Source organism: Schistocerca americana, chromosome 4, assembly GCF_021461395.2.
Source record: "Schistocerca americana isolate TAMUIC-IGC-003095 chromosome 4, iqSchAmer2.1, whole genome shotgun sequence".
NCBI classification, from domain to species: domain Eukaryota; kingdom Metazoa; phylum Arthropoda; class Insecta; order Orthoptera; family Acrididae; genus Schistocerca; species Schistocerca americana.
The window spans coordinates 203,870,572-203,891,741 of record NC_060122.1 but is presented as its reverse complement, the minus strand read 5'-3'; the positions used below and the strand labels follow the sequence as shown (position 1 = coordinate 203,891,741).

Genomic DNA, 21,170 nt, shown 5'->3' with positions numbered 1-21,170 from the left:
TTATGTACTAATTCTCCCCTAAATGTCCTAAAAGTCTGTAACGGCAACTTCCGATCACCATCTATCATACAGGATGTAAAATAAAACACTTTACTAGCACTACTCGTGATTCAGTGAGTACTTCCTCTTATTTTCAGTATTGGGATCATGTACAGATGTTTTTCATTCTCTTTTTATAAAGCCATTGCTTCAAGATGACCTATTCACGAGGTGCACCTCACTTAGGACCTACAGAAGCGGAAGTATTATATATACAGGGTGTTACAAAAGTTACTGCCAAACTTTCAGGAGACATTCCTCACACACAAAGAAAGAAAATAAGTTATGTGTACATGTGTCCGGAAACGCCTACTTTCCATGTTAGAGCTCATTTTATTACTTCTCTTCAAATCACATTGATCATGGAATGGAAACACATAGCAACAGAACGTACCAGCGTGACTTCAAACACTTTGTTACAGGAAATGTTCAAAATGTCCTCCGTTAGCGAGGATACATGCATCCACATTCGGTCGCATGGAATCCCTGTTGCGCTGACGCAGCCCTGGAGAATGGCGTATTGTATCACAGCCGTCCACAATACGAGCACGAAGAGCCTCTACATTTGGTACCGGGGTTGCGTAGACAAGAGCTTTCAAATGCCCCCATAAATGAAAGTCAAGAGGGTTGAGGTCAGGAGAGCGTGGAGGCCATGGAATTGGTCCACCTCTACCAATCCATCGGTCACCGAATCTGTTGAGAAGCGTATGAACACTTCGACAAATGTGCAGGAGCTCCATCGTGCGTGAACCACATGTTGTGTCGTACTTGTAAAGGCACATGTTCTAGCAGCCCAGGTAGAGTATCCCGTATGAAATCATGATAACGTGCTCCATTGAGCGTAGGTGGAAGAACATGGGGCCCAATCAAGACATCACCAACAATGCCTGCCCAAACGTTCACAGAAAATCTGTGTTGATGACGTGATTGCACAATTGCGTGCGGATTCTCGTCAGCCCACACATGTTGATTGTGAAAATTTACAATTTGATCACGTTTGACTGAAACCTCATCCGTAAAGAGAACATTTGCTCTGAAATGAGGGTTGACACATTGTTGGATGAACCATTCGCAGAAGTGTACCCGTGGAGGCCAATCAGCTGCTGATAGTGCCTGCACACGCTGTACATGGTACGGAAACAACTGGTTCTCCCGTAGCACTCTCCATACAGTGATGTGGTCAACGTTACCTTGTACAGCAGCAACTTCTCTGACGCTGACAATAGGGTTATCGTCAACTGCACGAAGAAATGCCTCGTCCATTGCAGGTGTCCTCCTCGTTCTAGGTCTTCCCCAGTCGCGAGTCATAGGCTGGAATATTCTGTACTCCCTAAGACGCCGATCAATTGCTTCGACCGTCTTCCTGTCGGGACACCTTCGTTCTGGAAATCTATCTGGATACAAACGTGCCGCGCCACGGGTATTGCCCCGTGCTAATCCATACATCAAATGGGCATCTGCCAACTCCGCATTTGTAAACATTGCACTGACTGCAAAACCACGTTCGTGATGAACACTAACCTGTTGATGCTACGTACCGATGTGCTTGATGCTAGTACTGTAGAGCAATGAGTCGCATGTCAACACAACATTACCTTCCTTCAATTGGGCCAACTGGCGGTGAGTCGAGGAAGTACAGTACATACCGACGAAACTAAAATGAGCTCTAACATGGAAATTAAGCGTTTCCGGACACATGTCCACATAACATCTTTTCTTTATTTGTGTGTGAGAAATGTTTCCTGAAAGTTTGGCCTTAACCCTTTTGTAACACCCTGTATATATTTTTTGTTAATATGTATTACGTATTTTTACTTTATGTTAATTTTGCATCCTTGAGTGCCTCTTCATTATACATGTATGTCTCACCTTATCTCCTAATTAATTATTAGTGTATGGGCCCGTAAACTTTGAAACTTAGCTTCTTATTTTGTGCATAACACACCGATACGTTGGACATCACTCTCACATTTATGATCTTTTTTCTTTCACGCATGTAAACCTGCGATTCACAGTCATATTTCTGGAATCACGCTGATGGGAGTGCCTGCAGAAGTATACCTATACGGCAGCGTCTACGGATGGATTTGCTTATCAGTCATCATTTTCGCACTCATCACCAACTACGTGTTCCTTCCTGTTTTCTTCGATTTGCAGCTCACATCAACTTATGAGGTGAATTCCAAAACAACTGTAGTCGTATCAGGATTTAATTTATAATTGGACAAAATGAAAATAGCTATAAATAACCGGATCTTACCGTCTGTTGCCTTTACCGTCTGTAAATTACGCCTATGGTATTGTTGAAAGCAACTAGCATAAGCAACATACTTGCTCATTTGCTTTAGAATTCCATAGTACCCATACCAGTCACAACAAGAACGATATAAAGCGATGATGCAAGTACTTTTTGACAGTGCCTTGGTTAAAAATTATCAATTTTGTACTAGTTCGTGGTGACCTAGATTAACGTGGAACGCTATCTTAAGCTATTTAATTAATGTATCTTAATGATGTAATCAAGTACATATTTTGTAAAGAATGGGACTGAACATACGTCAGAGACTGCTTTTATTGTCCGTTGATTGTATGTCTTTGGTGAAAAGATTTTTAAAGTGTTAAAATTTTTATTACCATTATCACAGGCACCAGTATACAGCATTTATGAAAGCAGCTACAAGTGATTTAACGATAGAAACTGAGGAGTAAAACATTTTATCATGTTATAAAAATAACTATAGAAAATTAGTAAGTTTCTTTGAAAAAGTAAATTGGATTTCGATTTAAATCGCCTATATCATTAGAACTTCTCAGGACCGCTTTGCCTAGATATGTTCTCTTGGACGTTCACTAAGTAATGAAACAATTAAATTTTCTCCGCCAACACCGTGGAATATTCCTGCTTCATGCCCTACAGTTCCATGAAGCTGCGAATGGTGGTGGCGCTATCTAAAGCCCTCAAAATGGCCTCTGTATAGGACGTGCGTTCCAAGCAGTGAGCTGTCATTGACTTTCTTTTGGCGGAAAAACGGAGCATCGCAGGTATTCATGAGCACTTGTTGTCAGTGAACTAAAGCCTGTGAGTCGTTGGGCGAGGCGTCTGCCATCATCGCAAGGTGGCTCAAACCTGTGCGATCTCCCGTGTGCCTGCCGGGTGCATACAGCTGTGACAATTGAATCATTTTAAAGTGCGGACACTTTCATTCGTGGTGATCGACGGCTCGGAATGAAACACGTCACTGCTCATCTGAACGTCTCTGTCGGTAGAGCTGACACTCGCCCACCAGTTGGGGACTCAAAAGGGTGGGTCCACTGGGTTGCTCGACGGCTAACAGAAGAATATAAAGAGCAACGAAGGGCCATCGGGCGGAATTGCTTGTGCCGTACGAGGCTGACAGTGAAAATTTTCTGTCGCAATCTTTACATCCGATGAAACATGGGTTCATCTCTTCTGCCAAATCGAAATAGACGCAAAATCTGGCGATATTTTACAGAAGCACGAAATTTAGAGCGGACTTCGACGCAGATCCTTATAACAGTTCCCACAACGAAACTTTGTCACGAAACCTGACAGAAAATCCAAAGAGATTCTGGTCGTATGTGAAGTATGTTAGCGGCTAAAAACAATCAATGCCTTCTCTGCGCGATAGCAATTGAGATACTACCGAAGACAGTGCTGCCAAAGCTGAGTTACTAAACACAGCCTTCTGAAATACCTTCACAAAACAAAAGTAAATATTCCAGAATCGGAATCGAGAACAGCTGCCAACATGAGTAACGCAGAAGTAAATATTCTGGGAACAGTGAAGCAACTTAAATCACTTAATAAAATCAATTCTTCTGGTCCAGACTGTATACCAGTTACGTTCCTTTCGAAGTATGCTGATATATTAGCTCCATACTTAAGAATCATATAGAACCGTTCGCTCAGCCAAAGATCCGTACCCAAAGACTGGGTAAGAGTAATCCACTAAATTACAGGACCATATCATTAACGTCGATATGCAGTAGGATTTTGGAACATATATTGTGTTTGAAAATTATGAATTACGTCGATGAAAACGGTCTGTTGACACACAATCAACATGACTTTAGAAAACATCGTTCTTGTGAAACACAACTATCTCTTTACTAGCATGAAGTGCTCAGTGCTACTGATAAGGGATTTGAAATTGATTCCGTATTTCTGGATTTCCGCAAGGCTTTTCACAACTTACGACACAAGCGGCTTGTAGTGAAAGTCCGTGATTATGGAATATCGTTTCAGTTACGTGACTGGATTCTTGATTTCCCGTCACAGAGATCACAGTTCATAGTAATTGACGGAAAGCCGTCGATAAAAACGGAAGTGATTTGTGGCGTCCTCCAAGGCGGCATTACAGGCCCTTTGCTGTTCCTTATCTACATAAACCATACGGGAGACAATCTGGACAGCCGTTTTACGTTGTTTGCAGATGACGCTATTGTTTATCAACTAACCGTCAGAAGACCAAAACAAATTGCAAAACGATTTAGAAAAGATGTCTGTATGGTGCGAAAATTGGCAGTTGACCCTAAATAACGAAAGATGTGAGGTCATCCACATGGGTGTTGAAAGAGATCCGTTAAACTTCGGCTACACGATAAATCAGTCAAACCTAAAGGCCGTAAATTCAACTAAATACCTAGCAATTAGAATTATGAATAACTTAAATGGGAAGGAACACATAGAAAACGTTGTGGGAAGCCTAACCAAAGACTGCGTTTTATTGGCAAGACACTTAGAAAATGTAACAGATCTACTAAGGAGACTGGCTACACTACGCTTGTCCGTCCTGTTTTAGAATACTGCTGCGTGGTGTGGGATCCTTACCAGATAGGGCTGACGGAGTACATCGAAAAAGTTCAAAGAAGGGCAGCACGTTTTGTATTATCGTGAAATATGGGGGAGAGTGTTACAGAAATGATACAGGATTTAGGCTGAACATCAATAAAAGAAAGGTGTTTTTCGATGCGACGGAATCTTCTCACGATATTACAATCACCAACTTTCTCCTCCGAATGCGAAAGTATTTTGTTGATACTGACCTACATAGGAAGAAACTATCACCACGATAAAATAAGGGAAATCAGAGCTCGCACGGAAAGATATAGTTGTTCGTTCTTTCCGCGCGCTATGAGACTGGAATAATAGAGAATTGTGAAGGTTCGATAAATGTGATTTGCAAAGTATCTATGTAGATGTAGATGAATCGGAAACAAACGGCAATCAATGAAGTGGTGCAACACCACCTCTCCTCCGAAGAACAACAAGAGCCCTCAGCCGTTAAAGTCACGGTGATGGTCCTCTAGGACACTGAAGGGACTATTCTCTTTGATGTCCTCCCTCATGGTGCAACGAACGCCTCCAATGTATATTGCGCTACCCTCGGGAAATTGAAGAAACGGCTTCAGCGTGGTCGTCGCCACAAAAATCCAAACGAACTTCTCCGTGACAACGCAAGGCCTTACACAACTCTGTTCACGCGAGAGGAGCCCACATAACTTCAATTGGCTGTTGTTCCTCATCCACCCTACAGGCAGGAGCTCGCACATTCCGTTTGATTGGCTCAATGAAGGCTACACCCCGCTGGGAGCACTACGTGAATGATGTGGAGGTCATGGATGCAGCAAGAAGTTAGCTCCGACGTCGAGCAGTACAGAGGTACCACTGAGTACGTTGAAGCCCTCCCAATATGGTTGCATTGAGGCCATGACACTGAACAGAGAGTATGTTGAAAAATAGGGTTTTGTAACAAAAATAGTGGGGAAGATAGCCAACATGCTTACAGTAAAAAAATCTATTGCATTACTTATCGAACGCCACGCAGCTAGCTAAATCACTGGTGCGCTCTGAGGCCTTTAATATCGCTTGTCATATGCCAGTTCTCTAAGTAGTGTCAGGCTGAGGTCATAACTCTAATCCAGAAACTCAACAGATAAGCAGTTACGCACCAGTATACGTAAAATATGTGGGTATAGTTTGCAGACACATGGGATTACTTTCCGTTTTTGGAATTGACTATTCATAGGCACAAATTTAAAAAAATAAAATAAAAACTTAGAAGGTCGCAACAAATGAATCAGCAGTAACCCCCCGACACAGGTGGAACAAATGTTGAAATAAAAGAAATTGAAATTAGACGAATAATAACAGCAAACGCTTGCAATAGCAAGGTCCGACTTACAGAGGAACGTGTGCTTCTGTTGCAGTACTTGGAGCGCCGCTTCAGCCGTACGATTCGCTTATTTGCATCTGGATTCTTCACGCTCAATCTGGTGCTTCACATGCCTTTGTTCGTGTACATGCCTGCTATCGCACTAAGCCAAGGTTGGTTTTAACACTGAAGCTAACGACAATGTGTAGTAGTAAAACATCGATCTGCGTTGGCAAAAACACGTACAGCAACAGTTTATTTTAGAAAATGTAGCACTGTCTCAGCATAAAGCAGCTACCTTAAGTATGTTGTAACGTGTGAGATATATTTTGTTGCTCGGCAGACTAGTTTCTTGTTATATGAATAAAACAAGGTATTAAACGGCACAGTGAAATCACTTGTTACTATTGAACGCATACTGCGTGCATTCCAGACTAGACAGTAGACAGTAGTAGAACTGTCCACTGCCACTGCCATATTAATCGAATATTGTTCTTTCACAGTGTCTGGGATCAGTGTCCACTGGATCACTCCTCTGGTATGCATCGTCTGCATTTTCTACACTATGCTGGTAAGTGAGTAACGCACGGTGACCTTAAGCCTTATACATTAGTAGTAAAACTTGACATTGTGGTGGAGAAGTCGGCGGTCTTGATGCAATTAATTAAAAAAATTAATGTAAAATCTTTTTACGCATAGACTGCAATTTTCAGTAAATAATTACAACACGTTGACTTGTTTCTGTTGTTTTCTAAAACCATCTTGAGGTCGTTCAAACTATAAAAAACAGTGCACAATCAATGAGAAACTTCGCCAGTAACCTTAGTCTTGCAGTGAAATGCATTTGTATTGTACGCCAGCAGGATTATGACAAATATGCAGTTGAAAATGTCATTATGAGCGAGCCAGTTTGTATACCATAATCTCGCATGATGACGGGAATAAAGAAGGAACATTGCCAGTTAAATTAGTAAAACTTGCATCACCTACCAGCGATTTTCAATCATGTAACGGTAAAACAATTTTCAAGCCTGGCTTACAAACTAATGCTCCTGCATGGCGTATAAAATAGTTAGCTTTATTAAATGTACACAAATCGAAGATTAAAAGTAATTTGCCACATATCCACCGTGCCTGACCAGGTACTTCAAAAGTAAGTTGTAGAAAGCAACCGAAACTATTCACTGATAACTGCAGTCTAGGCATAAAAACTTTTTACATTAAGATATTAATTTTTAATTAAAAAAAAATAAATATTAATAACGAATTGACAGTTATCATGTTTCACTGATTTTCAAAATGATTTTCGGGGATCGTAGAGCTTCGTTCAGGAGTGTGAATTAGTGTGATCTACACTGTGATATCTATTTGTTTGCATCCTGTACAAATTTAATACCTAAACGAAGGATTTAAAAATAATCCAGTAATGCCTGTCATTAATCTTTCAAGAACTAGAAACAAATTATTGGAAAAGTAACAAGTAATTTCTGACCTGAGCATTGCAATGCAATATGGGATGATAAGTACAAATCGAAAACTGGTTATGACATATTATTAGGTCTCTAAATGTATACTGCAGTCAGATATTAAATTTCTGCAAATATTTTGAGAAATGAGGGTCACAGATGAAACGGACTTCGGATTACAAACTGTGTCTAACATTATCACTATGAATTTAAATCACTATATAGTTAGCGCTATTGATATCTTGAGAGTCAGGGATGAGTAGCTCTTATAGCGTTTAAGTAATCAACTTGTTGTTAAATTGGGGAACTTACTTAAGTATAACCAATTGTAATTCGTTTCGAACACAACCAAACAGCTCGTGCACTACTTCAGTTTCGCAAAGAGAGATTCAGTTGGCAAAATCATACTAGCCTCAACGAATCTTGCCTTCATCGTACGACATTAGATCGCTCCTGATAATATCGGCATTGTAGTACTGGTATGTTATGCACATTACAGCTTTAGTCTATTCTACATAATTTATGTCAATGTTTATATCACCAGTGCTGAACTACATTCCAAGTGGAACACATGTAGCAATAATTTAGAAAGTAAAAATTTTTCCCCTTAGTCCTACAAGCTTGGAATTTTATGTGCGAAACAGCTCTGAAAAGTGAGCTAAAAGCGTTGTTTACAACAGCAAGCTTTATCGCGTTGTAACAACTTTACTACAATTTTAGTATTACCACAGTTTCAATTAATATGTTCGCCAAATACGAGTAGCAGTGGTTGCTGTATAGTATCTGAATGTCTGAGAAAATATAATTGCGTAGGCTTCCGCGGCCAGAGTCAGTCGACATAAAAGTTTTCTGGGTTTGATACCGCGTCATAATATAAAAACTACTGCTGCTGGAGAAAAACCAACGTTTCGGCCACGATTATTGTGGCCTTCTTCTGGGTCTAATGGTGCATTCTAGCTATGCAGTGTCCTTTATATTTTGTTGTTAGTGTTCACTGCGCATGCCATTACGTCATAATTTTAAAAAGGTAGTTAGTTTCGTTGGTCACTTATGGAAGAAGGAGAGGGAACTTTATATTTAATAGGTTATTGCGGTGGAGGGAGAACTTGACCTCTGTTGTCTATTGGCTCTTGTGTTATGTTCCATGATTGGTGGTCACCGTCGAATGAGAAGTTGGCTGCTGTTTACCAACTGCTGGACGTCGGCCGCGCGGCGGCAGTTACTCGCCGATAGTGCTCGTGCCCCGTGTTGACAGTGCGGTGTGTTGAGCTCTGATTGTTGGCAGCCAAGATGGGGCAAGCCTGAGTCTATCCTCCCTGTTCATGTTCTTAGGCTGTTTAAGTATTTCGATAGCCTCACTGATTTTGCGTTTCGTCACAACTGTATGCTTGGCGTTATTAACATCTTGTAGTAGCATCGGTAGAACATTACGTAGGAAATCAGCATACATTGCACCATTTAGACTGAAATCGATAAAATGGGAACCAATTATCGTTCCTCCCATAATACCGCACCATACATTAACCCGCCAAGGTTGCTGATGTTCCACTTGTCGCAGCCATCGTGGATTTTCCGTTGCCTGATAGTGCATGTTATGCCTGTTTACGATACCGCTGTTGGTGAATGATGCTTCGCCGCTAAATAGAAGGCGTGCAAAAAATCTGTCATCGTCCAGTAATTTCTCTTGTGCCCAGTGGCATAAATGTACACGACGTTCAAAGTCGTCGCTATGCAATTCCTGGTGCATAGAAATATAGTACAGGTGCAATCGATGTTGATGTAGCATTCTGAACACCAACGTTTTTGAGATTCCCGATTCTCGCGCAATTTGTTTGCTACTGATGTGCAGATTAGCCGCGACAGCAGCTAAAACACCTACTTGGGCATCATCATTTGTTGCAGGTCGTAGTTGACGTTTCACATGTGGCTGAACACTTCCTGTTTCCTTAAATAACGTAACTATCCGTCGAACGGTCCGGACACTTGGATTATGTAGTCCAGGATACCGAGCAGCATATATAGCACACGCCCGTTGGGCATTTTAATCGCAACAGCCATACATCAACACGATAGCGACCTTTTCCGCAATTGGTAAACGGTCCATTTTAACATGGGTAATGTATCACGAAGCAAATACCGTTCGCACTGGCGGAATGTCACGTGATACCACGTACTTATACGTTTGTGACTATTACAGCGCCATCCATCACAAAGCGAAAAAAGTGTTCCAACTAAAACATTCATATTTTTTTATGAATTACACGAATATGTAATTAAAAATGGGGGTTCCTGTTTAAAAAAACGCAGTTGATATCCGTTGGACCTATGGCAGCGCCATCTAGCGGGCCAACCATAGCGCCATCTGGTTCCCCCTTCAAGCTAGACAAGTTTCGTTTTCTGTAGTTTTTTCATTTGATGCTTATCTCGTGAGGTATTTTGCCAGTCACTATCAATGGACCACCCTGTAGACACTTTAGAAGTGGGGTTTATCAATGTGTTAAAACGAACAAAACACTGAAGAATGATAACAGTGGTAGAAAGTGTGGAAAACTAGTGTGAAGTGTTTTCTCTTTCAAGTACTAAAATTGACTATACTCAGAATTGTACATCAATGTATCAAGTGTAATTGATTGTAAAGTGGATTGTAAAATAGTATATATACCTTTCCTGTCAGAGAGAGAATTGGCAGGATAATATGAAATGTCTAATATTGTAACATAAAATGTGTCTTTATTCCAGGTATTAGAATATGTAACGATGATATTAAGTACGAAATGTAAAAAAGTAAATGTTTCTCCTACTGGAAAAGACTGATTTACATGTATTTCCGTTGTGGACAGTTGTAAGCAATTATCTCTGTCTTCCGAGCATTAATGCAAAGCAAATGCGTATTTGCTCCCATTAATGAAATAAAATTTGTGAAGAACCTTGTATAAAAAATTATAGTCTCGGCGGACAGCGCCTATACCTTTTTTCGCTAAGGAGGGGAGTTGTCGCATATTTAAATAATGTAACGCCTAAAAGGCGACTGAATTGCAGCTAGAACAATAATTTTTGGAGAAAGTACTCGTAGTACAAAGGCGACGGCATAGGAAGGACGTTTGTTAGGAAGTTGGCGGTAAATGTTACGTAGTCTCATAAGGTAGCACATGAGCTCACGTGGAGAGCTGGGAGCTGCGCCAGTACGTTGGGGTGACTATTTATGGGCAGCATGGCCTATAGCACAGTATAAACGCGGAACCGTCATCATCCAATTCAATTCATGCTATAGTCATTCAAGTCTTGTCTTCGTTCAATTATTTCCTGACCGAATTCCATAACTCTTTCAGACTACTAGATATCCATTTTCGAGTTAGCTGACTGGATGGACTTTCACCAGTCTCACTGAGTGTCCAACCTGCTTGCTGGACGCGACAAAACGCATATGCTCTCAAAAGTCCGTCTCACCATTATAGTCAACAAAGAAAGCCACAACACAACGGTGACAAACCGGTAAGGAAGGGGAAGGAATAAGGATGCAACTGTGGGCCAACAGAACATGAGACATTATTGATACTGGACAGGGTTGCCACTGATGTGGCTGGCAAGAAAGGGGAGGAATTGTGGGTGTGGGGCTAAAGTGGGTGGTCAAGGGCGCGGGGTGAGGTGAACCAAAATTAACAATGTAATTGGGCTCATATCCATACTATCTCACAAATATAAATAAAACTTCTGTGGAGTCCATGTATAAAACTTATTGAAGTACTAATAAAATATGTGTACCCCTGTCTATAACATGCGTTATAAGACTGCTTGAGTATGTGCTACATTAAGACATACACCACAATTAGCACGCAGGTTAAGAAAATCGTTAAATCCCAAAATAAAATAAATGTACAGTATAAGGTATTTTCTGAAGTATAAAACAATAGTTGTTCAGTTACTAACAGCATGTTTGAGTTCAGTGGTTAAATCAGTAAGTCACTCTTTAAAAGACTTTTGAGTCTCATCTTTATCTATAATAATGACAGAAGCTGAAGAAATGAATTAAAATTTGTGTCATGGAGCACCTTCCTAGTAAGCAAAGAGACCTGGATTCATGTTCTGGCCATGGCAAATATTTTACTTCATTTCTTCAGCTTCGATCACTACTTTAGTAACCATTATAGATATGCGAGACAATCAAATGTTTATTAAAGTATTGGAGAACAAAGTCGTGTCTTAAAGATACATTTAAGTAACCATTAGAAGTGTATGTCCAAACATCTACATCTGCAACTACTAAACATGATAGGTAGTATACCACAAATGAAATACAAAACACATTAGGTGATAAGCCACTAATGTAGGTAGATGTGTTGTGGTGGTGTTGAAGGTGGCAAGATAACTAACGCAACTAAGAATGGGAAGCAATTTAACATTTGATATAATACTATGTATATCCACATCTGAAATGCTTACAATAATTCTAACGTAAAACAAAAATAAAATAAAGTTTGGTATAAAGCAGTCACTGGTTAGTTATTCTAAAAACAGTACGTAGAAAGCTCAGTGCTTGAGACAGCAGAGTATTCTTTAGACTGTCAAAATACAAAAATGTAATATGACTTTTATCCATTGTGGATGTGGAACACTGCGACTGTAGTGTGAAAAGGTTTTCAGAAATTACTGCAACCAGTCGCCTTTTATGTAGATGTATTTTATTTAACCATTTTTATTTAACCATGACCGGCTTCGAGCTGCCTAGCAACTCATCATCAGATGGTATATACATTTAGTGCTTTTTTGTACCCATTGTGTGGGTGGTTGAGTATCTGTGGAGATAAATCTTTCTGCAGGTATATATATATCTCTTTTAGGACGTATTTTGAAACCATTGTGTCTTGTTTTTCACAATTTCACAAGTTAAAACTTTCACTAGATGTATATTACTTTTATGAGGCACTGTTGGAAACATATATCTTGTTTTTCGTAAACATCGCTGAACACACTTAGCCACGAAATATGTAATATGTACTGGAATAAATACAGATTAATTTCTATTGCTGTTACATAATGTCTATAAAAGCAGAGCTAATGTATGAATAGTAACTAAAAATTCTTTTTAATGTAAATAATATAATTTTTTTTAAAGTGTGACTGGTGGGGGGGGGGGGGGGGGAGGGGAGGGAAGGGTGGACAGGAGTATACAGAAGTAAAACAATGGACTAGTAAATAGGATTGTGGTATAAGTTGCATGCCAGAAAAAGGAGATGGTAGATTTGAGTAAACAGGTGATGAGGGAGTAATTAATATGTTAATGAAGCATTTGCTCAAGCAATCTTACAGTGTATTTTATAGACAGGGTTACACATATTTTATTAGTACTTCAGTAATTTTTATAACATTGACACTACAGAATATTTTATTTGTATTGCCAGATAATATGGATCTGAGTCCAATAACCTTCTGAATTTTCGTTTTCCCGCCACTGACCCTTGGGAACCCTCTTCTCCAGACTACCCCCACCCCCGAAATTGGGCCCCCCTGCATCCTTGCTACCCACACCAGTGCCAACCCTATGTTTCAATAATGTCTTATGTTCTATTGGCTCCACTGCTGCATCCATATTCCATCCTCTTCCCACCATTTCTCACCACTGCGATGTGGCTTTCGTTGTTGACTCTGATGGTGTGAGGAACTTTTGGAAGCATTTGGGTATTGCCGTTGCAATTTTCATCGATATATAGTACTACTCGCCTATACAGTACACCATGTTTTACACAATTAACTTATTACAATGTAGAAACTGCATGTTTATCTGGACTCCCCCCCAAAAAACCTTTTTTATATTAGGTGCATTGTGCTACCACCTACTGCCAGGTACTCCATATCAGCGACCTCAGTACCCATTAGACTTCGTGAGAGAGCAGAATGAGGCAATCCGCGGGATTCTCGGACTTCGAGTGTCGTCAGGTGATTAGGTGTCGCTTCAGCCATACCTCTGTATGCGAGATTTACACACTTCTAAACATCCCTAGGTCCACTGTTTCCGACGTGATAGTGGAGTGGAAACTTGAAGGGACACGTCCTGGACAAAGGCGAAAAGGCCGACCTCATTTGTTGACTGACAGAGACCGCCGACAGTTGAAGAGGGTCGTAATGTATTATAGGCAGACATCTATCCAGACCATCCCACAGGAATTCCAAACTGCATCGGGATCCACTGCAAGTACCATGACAGCTAGGCGGGAGGTGAGAATACTTGTATTTCAAGGTAAAAGCGGCTGCTCATAGGCCACACATCGTGCTGGTAAATGCCAAACGACGCCTCGCTCGCTGTAAAGAGCGCAAACATTGGTCGATTGAACAGTGGAAAAACATTGTCTGGAGCGACGAATCACGGTGCACAATGTGGCGATCTGATGGCAGGGGCAGGGTGTGGGTATGGCGAAGCCCGGTGAACGTCATATGCCAGCGTGTGTAGTGGCAACAGCAAAATTCGGAGGCGGTGGTGTTATGGTGTGGTCATGTTTTTCATGGAGGGGGCTTGCCACCCCTGTTGGTTTGCGTGACACTATCACAGCACAAGCCTACATTGATGTTTTAAGCACCTTCTTGCTTACCACTGTTGAAGAGCAATTCGGGGAAGGCAATTGCATCGTTCAACATGATCGAGCACCGGTTCATAATGAACGGCCTGTGACGGAGTGTTTACACGACAGTAGCATTCCTGTAATGGACTGGTCTGCACAGAGTCCCAACCTGAATCCTATAGAACACCTTTGGTATGTTTTGGAACGCCGATTTCGTGCTAGGCCTCACCGATTGACATCGATACCTCTCCTCAGTGCAGCACTCCTTGAAGAATGGGCTGCAATTCCCCAAGAAACCTTCCAGCACCTGACTGAACGTACGCCTGCGAGAGTGGAAGCTGCCATCAAGGCTAAGGGTTGGCCAACGCGATATTGAATTGCAGCATTACCGATGGAGGGCGCCACAAACTTGTAAGTCATTTTCAGCCAGGTGTGCGGATACTTTTGATCACATAGTGTATTATGATAAGACACTTAATGATGTTCACACGTGAACTTCAAAACTTCAATAAAGGGATTCCGTGTCATATACTCTAAACATTATGACGTAGAGATTTATACAAAGATCAACGCAAAATGAATAGTTCAACTAACTTGGTCCTAGCACAGCACTGATTACGTTGTGCGTGTTGTGATGTCTCTGAGGCGCTCTTTGGAAGATCGTTTCATATATGTCCATTCCAGCTATCGTTCCAACACATTACAGTTGCACATACCTCGTTGTTGGTTAGCATTTTCATATAAAAGCTGCAGCATGGGGTACAGAAATGAAAGTCTGCAACTTGTTTCGGTGCTTTAGAGATGTTCTAACTTTTGCTAATTAATGTTTGTCCATATATGGTTTCTTTACAAGCACTTGTATTTCATACCAGTCTGCTGTGCTTTGACATATAAGAAATGTGAAGAATAATGGTATTTATACACTATATTCGTAGTTGCCTTGTTTCTTGCTTTTGTGGTTTACACTTCTACTGTTTATTCTAAGCCGGCCCGAGTGGCCGTGCGGTTCTAGGCGCTACAGTCTGGAACCGCGCGACCGCTACGGTCGCAGGTTCGAATCCTGCCTCTGGCATGGATGTGTGTGATGTCCTTAGGTTAGTTAGGTTTAATTAGTTCTAAGTTCTAGGCGACTGATGACCTCAGAAGTTAAGTCGCGGAGTGCTCAGAGCCATTTAAACCATTTTTTGTTTATTCCAGTTTCCTGCTTGAATATGGGCCAAGGCCGAAACCTAGATTGTACAATAATAAAATAAAAATTATTGCACTCAAATGGCGGCAGTATCATCCAAAAATTTACTAAAATAAAAATTATCAACATTCTGGACGAGTTTGAGATACCTAAACTTCTTGAGCGTTCTTAAATTTTTAGGTCTCAGTGATCAGCTGGTTACGAGAAATAAATGACACTATGATGTGTGCTTCATTCACATTGAATAACTGTACATTTCTTGAGCACACTCGCCCCTCTGATCACTGCGGCTTCGTTTACGTTCTTATTTAACATTCTGTTCAGGTTCATTATCTCACCCCTCTCTCCCTCTCCCTCCTCCCCTCCGTTCTTTATTCCAATTCCTTGGTTCCCTCCCATTACTCATTTCTTACCTCTCTTCACCTCCCTTATTCTCCTCTTCTTTTTTCTCGGTCTCCCTTCCTTCCGGCGCTAAAATATTTATTTGTTAAAGCAACGGTTTTCTTATCCTGCGATTACCTCTAATCGCAGAGCATTTAATTTGCTTGCTTTGTAATATTCTTATTTTATATTTATGCACCCCTCATTCGCATATTCACCCTTCTTTTGAAGTGTTATATTTTGTTTATTAGTATGTCTACGCACTTACGCTGTGCACCCAGAGCCGCCACTCGGCGCTTGCTTAGACCTCGCTAGTTCATCTTAGTTAACTTACTGCCCCACTCGTTGTGGTGCTTAGGTGGGTTATCTGCACTGCCTATTCACATGTCGTACTCCATGTCTGTGATCGCCTATCTTTCCCCCGCTTTCCATTTCATCTTAGTGACTGCTCTTTCGTTTTACTGTTACTCCTTAGCGCACACAAATTTTATATCGAGTCCGTGCTCATTAAAATTTTTAACGTTCTAGTATTACTTTACTCACCTTGCCATTCTAGCCCGTCCTCCTGGTCCAAAATTGACAACTGCGTATTTCGTTTTAATCTTGTGTTATTGAGGCATTGAAATTATATGACTGAAGCGGCTTTCAACGTTTTAGGGCAAGTCTAATAACTTTTGCACCTCACCCTTAGCTCAACCTCTGTGATTATCGGTGCCAGATAGGTTCGCCAACTTCCACGTACAATTTTTTTTATTTGTTGCAGATAATCTGAAGATGAGCCATCCGCACGAAACTTAGTAACAACGCAATTTGCAACAGGGACTCGCTGTTCCTTTTGGAATACTGTGAAGGATTTCCTCGATTAGCAATACTGCCTTATTTGTGTAAAGATGCAATATGAGACATATGTTATTTGTGTGGATAATCGAGTGCAATCCCACTATACTTCATGTATTTACATGGAACATTCTGAAGGGGCCTCTTGCAACTAACTTCATCCGATTCGTTCTTCAGTGGCGACGCGCAAGTCCAGCAAACAGAGAACTTTGTAACCATTGTAAAACCCTCATGAACCAGGCTTGCAGATGCAGAAGACATGCTTTTTATGCTTTTTTGTCGAATAACTCTTAGAAGTTAGTTGAAGACATTGTCCTGTCTGTCCTTTATGAAATTGTCCTTTTGTACACAAAGCATTAAATTTGCTGCACGTTAGATCGACAACGAAACCGAAATCATGAATTGCCAGCATGGTGCCCTTCATTATAACATCCCAAAAGGTATATAACTGTAGCTTATACTGCTGCGATAATTATAGGGTTAGGTAACTGCCTTAACGCTGTCGTTTTATGCAACCCGTAATGCTAGATCTGGCCTTCAAAAGTCATGACCGAGATTTTCATATTCTCTCACTGGTTACGCATAAACGTGACCTTCGAACTCACCTTCATCCCCACTTTCATTTCTAGTATATTGCTTGTGGTAATCCCTGCTACAACTGCACAAAAATTTCCGACTACAAGAACTATTCCCGATATTCGATCTTTAATAGCATCTTCTTGATTGGGCTGTTTTTAAACGTACCTTGAGTGTAATGAAAGAAAAACAACTTTCGTAAACGTTACGCTGAAACTAACTACCTTGACAGTTAGATCCAAAGATAACCCTTACAAGCACAGTAGCTTCACAGTCAGAAACCTTACGAATACAACGATGTAATTACTTTATGCTGTTAAAACTGACAAAATTTTTAGGTAAAATTCACACAAATGTCAGTTTTACGAAGTGGTCGACTAGGCCAGTCAATGAAGACTACGAAATTTCGAGTGTGGGAAATAATTCGTGAAGTCGCATGTTTTTGTATGTTGGTAGGAGGGAGGGAGTGTGGGAGTGGAGCTGCGTTTGAAGATCACTATCGTACTTTTCTTGAATAACTCGAGAACTACAGCCTCTAGCGAAAAGTGTACCCCAGTATAAAATTTAACTACATTAAATTCACTACGAAAAAGATCGTTCAGATGTTCAAATGTGTGTGAATTTCTAGGGGACCAAACTGCTGAGGTCATCGGTCCCTAGACTTACACACTATTTAAACTAACGTAAACAAACTTATGCTAATAACAACACACACACCCATGCCCAAGGGAGGACTCGAACCTCCGACGGGAGGGGAAAAAGAATGTGTTCATCTTTTTTGACGACTGTTAATTTACGTGTAGCGAGCTAGAGTATCTGAAAAGCTTTGCGCGTGGTTTTTGAAGGTCAGATTAACAACGCAGGTTGCATAAAACGACAGCTATAGGGGCAGTTGAATCAGCCTATATAATACCATACCAGAGTGAGTGTTCGCACGTCGGGGGATTGTGCAGAGTTTCTTGAGGAAGAAGATGGCGGCATGAACCCTTATCCTAAAACGCAATCCAACAGTGCTACAGGACGTCAACTTCTATGACACCCCATCGGAGCAGAGCGGCTAGCGGAACTCGTCGTAACAGGTGTGATACCATTCAGGATGTTGCATTGCAAATACCCCAAATACCCCCAAGCCTGGTCATAAGAAACGTACATTTGCTGCCAACACAGTGGCCTAGGAGCAGGCCTTAGTTTTGTAGGGTCGTTGGGTAACGTCTTCTGGAAATGGGTTCATATCCTACATGTAATTCTCAAGACGCCTCTGTTCAGAGTGCGTCGGTATCGTTTCTCTACATTCTGTGTAGCTCAAATTTTCCACTCTGGCATTGCATCCAGTCGCAGTTACGAATGCTAATAGACTTTTTTAATGCCCCAATACAAGCTTCCGATATCAGTAGCTCGCTGTAACCACTAGTTATTTATTTTAAAAGTAGCGAGCTAGGCGGTAATGAAACACAGTGTTTCAGAAGCATCCATCACGACGGCTACAAATTCAGGACCGTATGAACAGTGACCACAAACTCAGTGAATCTGAGGAAACTACATTTCGATAATTTCTTTAGTAAATCAGTTTCACCAGTCCCAACCAGCCCACACACTTCCCATTGCAATACCTCATTATTTGCACAACAGTAAGCGATTCTTTCATTAAATTTGCGTTTTTCCACGTACGTCGCAGACTGGATGCATCTCCGGTAAATAACAACTTGGCAGCTGGCCGTAAGTGCCCTCAAACAGGATCCAGCAAGCTGTTAAAAAGCACTTCAGGATGGGTTTCTATGGTTTGGTAACATAAATCTCTTGCAAAAATCGTTTAGGACCACTTAACCTACCTAATTATTAATTTTAATGTCCTGTTGCCCAAGCCAGTGGAGAAAGCTGCAAGGATCGATATGGAGCTTCATATGGCAGTAATCTTTTTCATGCGTGCTAACAGCAGTCACATGTTGCATAAATTTTGGAACCTCGGCAACAAACAACCTGATATCTTCATAAAGGAAAATCGAAGCTGTTTCTTCAACATATGCAATTCAACAAGTTCTGTTAAAGTCTCACTCCCTATACCATCACTTTTGGGATGCAATGAACTGAAATGCAAAACACAACAAGAAACTGAAAGAACTATTTAAAAAAAATTGAATATATCGGAAATTAGTTAAACTGAATAAATAATGATGAGAGAATTTATACCAACAGGGCAAGTGCGAGCGAAAATCACGGAGGGAACGAGGCGCGCTCTTTATTAGTTGGAGAGCGCCCTAAGCGAGCTTAAAACGTTTGAAGCTGAGCACTGTATTAAGAGAGTTGGACCATTAATAATGGCACGCATGCAATGCAGACGCAACGCACACCTTAGTTCATACCGTTTCTCCCCGTCATCGCCGACCGGAGTCGCCGAGCGGTTCTAGACGCTTCAGCCTGGAACCGTGCGACCGCTACGGTCTCAAGTTTTAATCCTGCCTCGGGCATGGCTGTGTGTGATGTCCTTAGGATGGTTAGGTTTAAGTAGTTCTAAGTCCCATAGTGCTCAGAGCCATTTGGACCATCCCCGTCATCCCTTATCACAGAGCAAGATCGAATGCGCTCTCCCTTCTTACATCTCTTGCATGTGCAGTTAGGAGAAGAATATTGCTTTGTATAGTGGACGATCCTATGAAGTGATGTCACGGTGTTTTCGAAACATGAACAACGGAGCTGAATAAAAACTGAATGCGCCAGAGGGCGTGCAGCACGAAACCATCATCAATATCTTCATCAGGATTACGGGTAATCCGCATTTTCATGTGGAATAGTGGCAAGATGGGTGACCTTCGTATCGCGTACATGGACAAAGATCAACGACAAAAGATTTGCAAGGTGGCCGGAGAGAAAGGATTAGAGCATATGACTGCTTCACATTCTGAAGGAACTCTTGGTCATGAGAAAAAATACACCGAATGATGGAACAGTGGCTACGATTCGACGTTGTTCGTACCTCTCGGAAAGCAACGAAGTGAGGCTTTCTCACGCCTTATCATTACTCTGGCTGTTAATGGGCGAAATCGTACGAGCCACGCCTGAAATGTTAATCATGCCAATCACGCCGTCATTACATTCGTCAGAATCTCAGAATTAAGTCTATTTTTCATTCCTTTGTACAACTGTGATGGTGTTATCCTAACGCATACCATTCCCCACCTTCATGCCATCAATGCGCTGTGTTATTGTTCGTTTTTGGAACAAAATCTGCTACCAACTTTGAGAAAGAAGTTCGGAACTTTTCGTATAACCCACCAATCAGTTTTCGCGAAATGTTAGAGTACATACGACGCGAGTTGTGATTGCTCTACTCGATCGATAGCATTGTCGAAGCGCTGTACCATTGACCATACTACCCGGATTTAGACGCTTGCGACTCTGACTGTATACCAGACATGAAGGAAGCGCGCTGTTACACAGAGTCCCAGGGCAGTACAACCGCTCCATTCGAACTATCAACGCAACTGGCCATGATAAATGAATTCTACATATTCTACATCTTCCACATTGCTGGCAATTCGTTAAACGCAAAACTAGTGACTATTTTGAAGGACAGTAAAACACTGAAACTTGTTTCTGCGTTCTATCTGTTGTAAATCAATATTTACTGCTTTCGAACATCTGACTCTCGTATGTTAGGACTTAGAAACAATGAAACTGCCTGGAATTCAGCAACAAATGGATGTTAATTCTTTTGAGTGTCTGCTCGCTGATGTGAAGTACTTGGTGAAGGAGGGTAGACTACTGAATTTATTTGCGGTGCAGGGCGGCCTGAAGGCGGTGGTGTGGACGGACTTCCTGCAGAGCGGAGTCACGCTGGCAGCCTTCATCGCGGTGCTTATCCTGGGGTTGGTGAGCGCCGGCGGCTTCGCAGAGGTGTGGCGGGCCGCCGATGAGGGCGGCAGGGTCTCCTTCTTCGTGTGAGTAAGCAAAGTGC

At 41.4% G+C, this 21,170-nt stretch overlaps 1 protein-coding gene across 1 annotated transcript in view; it reads left to right on the top strand.

Annotated features, from left to right (window-relative positions):
- LOC124613178 (sodium-coupled monocarboxylate transporter 1-like) overlaps positions 1-21,170 on the top strand; it is a 95,697-nt gene that overhangs the window by 14,577 nt on the left and 59,950 nt on the right. The window contains exons 3-6 of the mRNA XM_047141817.1: positions 2,055-2,214; positions 6,271-6,388; positions 6,719-6,786; positions 20,999-21,153. Of these exons, the coding sequence (XP_046997773.1) occupies positions 2,055-2,214; positions 6,271-6,388; positions 6,719-6,786; positions 20,999-21,153 (501 nt within the window). The remainder of the gene's footprint in view (positions 1-2,054; positions 2,215-6,270; positions 6,389-6,718; positions 6,787-20,998; positions 21,154-21,170) is intronic.